This window comes from Macrobrachium rosenbergii, chromosome 22, assembly GCF_040412425.1.
Source record: "Macrobrachium rosenbergii isolate ZJJX-2024 chromosome 22, ASM4041242v1, whole genome shotgun sequence".
In the NCBI taxonomy this organism is placed as follows: Eukaryota; Metazoa; Arthropoda; class Malacostraca; order Decapoda; family Palaemonidae; genus Macrobrachium; species Macrobrachium rosenbergii.
The window spans coordinates 16,118,425-16,127,451 of NC_089762.1; the positions used below are offsets into that span (position 1 = coordinate 16,118,425).

The following is a 9,027-nucleotide window of genomic DNA, read 5'->3' on the forward strand; positions in this document are numbered from 1 at the left end:
ACAAAATATCACTCTGGTTTATGGTTGATAGTGGTGGTGTTAGGGATATATTTTGATAGGGGAGTGACCACAAAGTTATTTTTTGCATTGTATTGGGAATTATTTAGTTGAATACCTTAGAGAAAATGGCTCTGTTCAATGTGCAGAAGTTTTTAGCAGCTCCTTCCATCCAAGAGTTATCTGAATCTAACCTGACTAAGGCACAGCGGACTGCTTTAGCAGTGGCATGTGGGGGTAATGTGTCTAGTGGTATGATTAAGGCACAAATCAGATGTATTGCAATCCAAGCATTGATGGACTCTGGTAAAATAAGTGAAGAGCTAGGAGAGGCACAAGAATTGTTGAATGTAGCTGAGGCAGAATTTATAAATAAGCAAGAGCAAAAGCAAGAGAGAAGTGATGCAAAAGCAGAGATAAGACTTTCAAAAGCAGAAGATAGTTTGATTAAGCTGAAGATGCTGGCTGAAAGAGAGAAAATGCAGAAAGAGAAAGAAAAGATAGGGAGAAAAGAGGAAGAGCAGCAGAAGAAGAAAGAGAAAGAGCAAGATAAGAAAGGGCGAAAAGAGAAAGAGAAGCAGAAGAAAGAGAAAAAGCAAGACATGAAAGGGAGATGAAATTAATAGAAGCTCGCTCCAAGTTACCTGTAACACCGTCTAACCCTACTCAAGGTAATTCAGACCCTGTATTTAATGTAGTAAGAGTACAGAAGTTAATTCCAAAGTTTACAGAAGAAGCTCCAGATGACTTTTTTGATCACTTTGAAAAAGTGGCTTCAGGTATGGGATGACCAGAAAATAAATGGTCAGTCATGGTACAGAGTGTTCTCAATGGTAAAGGAAGAAGTGTCTATATAACCTTATCAGTTGATTAGTGTAAAGAGTACAAGTTACTCATGTGCTGCAAGTTTACTGGATATTACAATGAAAGACTCAGATCTTTGAGAATGGATGACAAAATGACTTTCTTGGATTATGCCTATAAAGTAGGAAGATGTTTCAAATGATAGTTGGAGGCTGCTAAAGTTAAATCTATGGATGAACTTGAGGAGTTGGTAGTCGTAGAGCAATACTTTAGAGGAATTCCTGAACACATAAGAGTCTATTTAAGAGAGAGAGAGAGAGAGAGAGAGAGAGAGAGAGAGAGAGAGAGAGAGAGAGAGAGAGAGAGAGAGAGAGAGAGAGAGAGGTTAAGAAACTTGACAAAGCTGCTGCACTGAGTGAGGACTATAATATCATTTATAGCAAAAGGAATTATAATGTCAAGTACCAGAACCAACAATGCACAGGTTTTAGATCTCATCCAAATTTCATGAACGTCACTATTGGGAATCCTTCTAATGGCGATGCCAATACAAAGCCCAGTAATACCCCTCAGCAATTGAATGCTAAATCCTTGTCAACCAGTTTCTCAAGACAGATACAGAAGACTAATGTTGTCTGCTAGAAGTGTGGAAGAGTAGGACACTACAGTCAAGATTGTTATCAGACACAACAGCAGCCAAGCCAGTTGGTTAAGTGGTTAAAGGTAACCAGGTGAAACCTACTACAAAGAGCAGTGTAGGGAAGACTGAGACAGTTGGGAAGGCTGCGACTAAACAAGCTGAGTATTTAGCAACCAGTGGAAATGTAACCTCAAGCAGTGAGTGGCTGAGCAGCTTGGAGGCTTTTAAGCCATATATCTATGAAGGTACGCTGGCAACTCAAGGAGGGAGTGTGCAGATACCAGTCAAGGTATTACGTGATACCGAGAGTAACCATAGTGTGGTAGTTCGTGGTGCTCACCCACAGTTTGAGAAGAATCTCATTATTTTAAAGGGTACAGGAGGAGAAGAGGTAACTCCAATATGCCGCTTGCACCTGTCGTGTGAACGGGTGACAGGGAATGTTGATTTTACTGTAAAGGACTCACTAGCTGTTGAAGGTGTACATGTTTTACTGGGTAATGAAGTTGGTGGTGCACCATTTGTTTCTTGTCCTATAGTGACAGACAAACCGTTGAGGATTAATCCTACGGTAGATTTAGAGAAGAATAACCCACACCTGTTTCCAAGTTGTGTAACTACCAGGAGTATGAAGAGAACTATATCTACAAGTGAAGAAACTGAGGATTTACCTGCACCAGAAGGATGAAGTGAAGGATCTTTGGGCTTAGAAGAGCTGTTCCAGGAAAGTGAAGTTTCCATTAGTGTTAGTAATGAAGAGATTTCCCAAGAAGACACGGATCCTGTTGTTATTGAAGAGACTAAGAGTAGTCAAAGTGTTCCTCAAGGTAGTAGTGAAACTACAGTAGCAGAGCTAGCAGATATTGAGAGTTCAGCCTTTGAAGTTGATCAAGTGACTAGAAAGAAGCAAATGGAACTGCAGAAGAAGGATACAGCGTTGGCTGATTTGCTCTTCAGAGTTGTTGATCAAGAGGAGATGTAACAAACTCCTACCTGTTATAATTAAAAGGAAGGATTGCTAATGAGGAAGCATCGACCTGCAGATATACCAGGAAATGCTGAATGGGGTGAATATCATCAAATTTTGATTCTATATCCATTGAGGAAGCAAGTGGTAGAAGTAGCACACAAGTCTGGACATATGGGAGTCAAGAAGACTGTTGAGAAGATTATGAAGTATTTTTTCTGGCCTGGACTTCACAAGGATGTTAGCAGGTTTTGCAGAGAGTGTCACACATGCCAGATAGCTGGAAAACCGAATGAAACCATTCAGGAAACCCCCCTACAACCCTTAGAAGTTAGAGGAGAACCCTTTAACAAGGTGATTATAGGTGTGGTTGGGCCGCTTCCAAAAACAAAGAAAGGAAATGAATATTTGTTAACATTAATGTGTCCACTGACAAGGTTTCCTGAGGCGACTCCCGTAAGAAGTGTAAGTGCAAAGGTAATTGCTGAGAAGTTGGTGGAGTTTTTCTCCAAGTCTGGAATACCAGAAATTGTGCAAAGTGATAGAGGAACGAACTTTACTTCAAAATTGTTCCAGGATGTGATGAACTTGTTAGGGGTGAAACAACAGTTATCAACTGCTTATCATCCAGAGACTCAAGAAGCCTTGGAAAGGTTCTACCAGACATTGAAAAGTATGTTAACTAAGTATTGTTATGATTCAGGAAGAGAATGGGATGCTGGTTTACCCTTGATGTTGTTTAAAGTTAGAAATGCTTACCAAGAAAGTATGGGATGTTCACCAAATGAAATGATTTTTGGTTGAGACGTGAGAGGTCCAGTGAAGATTCTTGCAGAGAATTGCGTAGAAAATCAAGAGGAAATCCAAGCAGAATATGTGAAGAATTTGAGGAAAAGGTCAAGATAAATTAGAAAATTCTCTTTAGAAAATCTGAAAATAAGTCAAGAGAAAATGAAAAGAAGATATGATGCTAAGACTAAGCTAAGAAGTTTTAGTGTAGTGCAGCAAGTTCTAGTGTTCTTATCAGTGAAAAGACTTCCCCTTATCAATAAGTTTCAAGGTCCTTATAAGATTACAGAAAAGTTAAGTGATCGAACTTATGTGACTGAAACACCAGGAAGAAGGAAACGACAGAGGGAGATACATGTGAATCTTTTGAAACCTTACATCTCAGACTAAAACTGAAACGGTGTCAATAACACAGACAACTTCATCTAAGAATTGGGAGCTGAAAGCAAGATGAACAATTCTTCAATATTGAAAATTCTGGAGGTTAATTTATAACATCTGAGTGTTGAGCAGTGGTGAATTAAGTGAGGTGATTAGAAGTTTCCCAGAAAATTTTGCAGATGTACCTAGGTGTACCGATCTGACAAAGCATGCAATAAAGATCGGAGAAGATGGAAAACCTTTAAACTGAGAGCTTATTGCTTTTCACCTTTTATCGTGATGTTTTGAAGAAAGAAGTGGAGTATTTGTTGCTGCATGGATTAGCAGAACCCAGTTCAAGTCATTATAGCTCTCCTTGTGTGTTAGTGAAGAAACCAGATGGCTCATTTAGGATGTGTACTGATTATAGGAAACTGAATTCTATCAGTGTGGCTGACAATTATCCCTTGCCTTTTATTGATCAATTACTTGATAATATTGGGCAAGCCAAATTTGTTTCCAAGATAGATTTGTTGACAGGTTATTATGAAGTTCCCTTAGATGAGAATGCTAAATTGCTGTCAGCTTTCATTACTCCTTGTGGACTGTATCAATACACTGTTTTGCCATTTGGTCTGATGAATGCACCTGCAACATTCCAATGAGTGATGGATCAACTGCTAGGATCCATAGAAGGAGTAGGTGTTTACCTTGATGACATTGTGATTTATTCTAATACATGGGAAGAACATCTGAAGATTTTAAGGAAAGTGTTCAAGAAACTATAGGAAGCAGGACTAACAATCAACTTACAAAAAAGTGAGTTTGGAAAGGCAACTGTTCAGTATCTATGATTTGAAGTTGGAAAAGGCCTTCTCGCTCCTGTTGACCCCAATGTAATCTTCTGGGGAGGAATTTCATGATATTGCCTTGTAATATGTATAGCATTCCGTGATTTTGATATGTTTACTATTCTAGTTATAATGTGTTCTGTATAATAATAATAATTATTGAAATATTGTATGTAGTGTAGTGTCACACCTCAAAAGAGTTAGTGATTTGGGTAACGTATTACTAATTTAAAATTAGTAATACATTTTAATAACAACGTAGTATGTGACTGCACATTTTGTCCCCTAGCAACAAGTGTTCTATACTCATGTCATGTTTTGGTTCAGTTATCGTCGTGAGAGATAATGAGTTAACAAGAGAGGGAATGGCAACTGAGTCATGTAAGGTTTTGTCTCATATGAGAAAAGATGAATGATTTCACAATGTTTCATGTACTGTCCTGAAAACCAACTTTGGTTCTTTGTCATGTTTTGAAAGTGTGCCGTTTGTGACTGGCCAGTTGCCGTCTGTTTTGATCATGTTGAGGTTTCGCTAAGAGCTTCTTCTCATTAAATTTTCTGTTTGAGTCACATACGCATTTTTGAGAGTAAATGCACATATCTCGATCGATTATGTCATGTTGTGTAAGATTGCATTGCTCTGATCACGTATTGTTCTGACATTGTCTGATTGTTTTGTTTCTAGTTGGAATCAAAAACTTGTTCATTCTGCTTTCAGAGACTGTTCTTGTTGGCTCCCCCCTCTCTCTCTCTTTCTGCAAAAGAGAGTAATTATTAACGTAAAATATTTGTGTGGTCAATGGTATTAATTTTAGCTTTTGGGATCTGAATGTAGGAGAAGTGTGTAATGGCACCTAACAAAAAAGTGTGCATTGTGAATCTCAAGCAGCTGCATTTCAGGTGATTTTGTGAAAGTTTGATCAAGGTTGTGTAAAGTAAAGTGAATTTTACTTATTATTACCATAGTATAATAAGGTATATTAGGGAAATTTTGCCTTGATGACATTATTATTGGTAAATCTTTTGTGTATTTTTGTGTGTTATTGTGTTTGCAATCTCTTGATTTTTCCCATTTTATATATTGGTGATTTAACATTTATTTACCTATCATTTTAAATATTTCTTGATAATTTAACATTGCATACTTGATTTGATTTTCATTTACTAAGATTTTTTTTTCAAATCTTGTGTCATTTTTAATAGTTTAAATTTTGCTTAATTTAATTTCTTGATAAATTAAAGCTTTTGTGATTTAGTTTTGTTTAACAATTTAATTCAAGAATTAATTAAATTTTGTGTTGTTTTCAAGTTATAGTAAATTTTTTCAGATTGTGAATTGTAATTATAAATTTTGAATTTAAAAATAAATTTTTGTATTTAATGTTTTTAAAAACAGTGTTTCATTTGTTGACCACCAGTGAATAGGATTAATCGTGTGAATAAGGCAAATTGATAAACATGTTTTGTTCCTTTAGTTTTGCTGAAGTGAATTAAGACCAGGGAAACAGTTAAAAGTTGTTTGATGGAGTGATGTCCTTTTGCTCTAGTATATTTCTTGTTTAACTGTTGATGCCCTCACACTTGTTTTGATAAACTTACTGTTACATTTAGAGTGCTCAGTCATAATTTTTATTGTTATGAGAGTTCAGGTATCTGGCTGAAGTGAGGTAAATTTCAGAATTCTGTGATTAGTTTGTAATAACCAGGTACTTGGTATGCTTCGTGACACACACAGACACACACACACACACACACACACACACATATATATATATATATATATATATATATATATATATATATATATATATATATATATATATATATATATATATATATATAAAGTCCATGTATATGGCATCATTTAGAAATGCCACACTAATTCCGGTAGTTAGAGAACCTGGTCTCAAAATACAGCCCAGTCTGAGGCAATCTGGTGATTGTCTCATAATAGCCAATATGCATCAGTTGACGTAAACTGAATTAGATACCTGGCACTAGATGAAATTGTGATTTCCTGGCAAGGTGAAGATAGTTAAGTGGATAATGACTTTATCCAAAAGATACTTAATGACGACAGGAGGCTGATATCCAAAGAACTAATGTATGTATATACACACACACACACACATATATATATATATATATATATATATATATATATATATATATATATATATATATATATATATATATATATATATATATAGTCAAAAGGAATAAGCGAGGAGGTTATATAGGAAGAAACAGGATGAGAAATTGGCTAAAGAGAGAGAGTTTGGGGCATATGAAGATTGAGAGAAATTCCAGGATTGGCTCATGATGTTAGGAGGGGGCATTTGTGATGCAGGAGAGTGGAAAGAGGATGTGAGAAATCCAGTGAAGGAAATATATATATACTGTAATCTCAGATGCAACTGCAAGACAAAACAGAAGATTGTGTATGGTAATTCAGGATAGATAAGTTCATCAAGAAGGTGTGAAAGGAGAAGATGGCATGGAGGGGCGAGGCAAAGATTTGAGAAGAATAAGTAACTGTTTTACAAGGAAGAAGATACAAAGGAAAAGGGTACAGAAAGGAATTACAAAATAAAAGATGTATATGGAGGAAAGCATCCGACAGAGCCTGGGTTGACAGAATAAGTAACAGAGAAACTGCTGAATGTTGTAGATAGAGGAGAGGCAGAGGTAAATGATCAAGAATGGAGAGGGTTGATATAAGTATGTGACGGCTCTTGAAAGTTACTCTGGGGGACATAAGAAGGACATTTAAGAGGTCGACAAATGGAAAGACACTAGAAATTGATAGGATTACAAGTGTGGAAAGTGTCTGGAGGAGAGAAAGGTTCATAGGAAAGGATAAGTGGAAAATTATTCCCTTGTAAAAGGGTAGCAATTTGCTCAGTCGTTGCATCCTAAGAGAAAAAATATATTTTCACAATGTTCACAGTATTTGCCGTTACTATGAACATTGTAAAAATATATTTTTTCTCTGGTTGTGTATATACATATACATACAAACACATATTACTTCATCCACGCACCATCTTGCTGAAACCTACACAGTTCTTTCCTCCAAATCATTCTGATTGATTTTCAGTTTTTCAATATTTTATGCATATATATATATATATATATATATATATATATATATATATATATATATATATATATATATATATATATATATATATATATATATATATATATATATACACACATACATAAAAAATATTGTTTGTCTAGTGCGTGAAGAAAAGTCAGTAATTTCTGTTGAAAAAATAAAAATTCAACAGAATATACCATGAAACAATAAGTGAAGCATTTTCTATAATCACTGTTTTCAATCTAATAAAAAAAATGTCAAGGAATGTTTACCTCACTGATATACAACCAAAATTAAATAACTAAAAAGCAGGCAGATGGAGTTCTTTTTAACCCTAGAGTAAGTACGAATTAACTAAAGATATATTTTTAACTCTGATATCCAATTCTCTCTCTCTCTCTCTCTCTGGAGACATCTTCAATCTCCAGAATAAGTACGAACTAACTTGAAATATATTTCCAACTCTGATTTCCAGTCCCTCCTCTCTCTCTCTCTGCGAATAAGTGAAACCGACATGGTCGTCATGTGGGTTAATGGTACAGAATAATATTATCTGAGACTGATGTGTCCTACCGAAAGCGTATGATATACGGAAGTTTCCCATACTGAATTTTCTATTCATAACACCAACTGCATTGTTATATTACTTAATAGAATATCAGTTTCCTTTATTTTCAGTGTAATCAACTGAAATGACCAGAAGGTAGAAAAACTAAGTAAAAATACCACACAAAGTTTAAGAATCATAACCATTTTCTCGGCAAGTACCAGCTTGATATGTGAGGATACTCTTCCTTTATTCTTCCAGCTTAAAAAGAACAGCGAGCAGGAATTCTCCTTGAAAAGTTACTCTGCTATGAGTGGTTTTTGTTGACAATTCATTCTTTCTTTTATGCCCTAAACCATTTTTTTTTACAAAAAAGTCTGTCTCGATTCAAATAAAAAGAAATTCATCGCAAAATCTGTCATAAAATGGTATGACAGATTTTTGGAGTTAGCAAAATGCGTTAGTTCATCTCCAAGGAACACTGGAATATCAAGGTGAATAACTTAAGCAGCAGAAAATAACACCACACCCCACAACCTTTACCCACGATTTCAACCCATATTCAACTATAGAGTAACTAGCCCTCCCCCTTTTTTTGTAAGCTCAACAAAAGCGATTGGATACCCAAAACAACGAGGTTCCTCTGAAATGTATTTTGGAAAGTGTGATATATTGTTGTGGTCTAGAAAAATGTATCATACTAAGAGCACGGTTTTCATTATAATCATGAAATGTCACAACAAATGCAGGAGGCCTAGTCCATATGCTCTATTCATTACTTTTAACAAATGCCAAGTCTTTTCTGACATTTTTTAAAGCTATAAGGTCTTCAACTTTCACCTCTGAGAGTGGCGTTTGCACAGGATATCGTTTATACCAGAGATATATTTTCTACTTGGTTCCTTTATTAAACTAGCCCGTCTGTGACACAGAAAAAGCGCAGGAAGCAGCATCCAGAGGTATATG

General features: G+C 35.6%; 1 protein-coding gene across 1 annotated transcript; it reads left to right on the forward strand.

The window, feature by feature from the left end:
• Positions 1 to 293: 293 nt before the first annotated feature.
• Positions 294 to 614, forward strand: LOC136850426 (merozoite surface protein 9-like). Its single transcript, XM_067124007.1, has one exon. It carries the CDS (start codon positions 294 to 296, stop codon positions 612 to 614), a length of 321 nt encoding a protein of 106 aa, XP_066980108.1.
• The last annotated feature ends 8,413 nt before the right edge of the window (positions 615 to 9,027 follow it).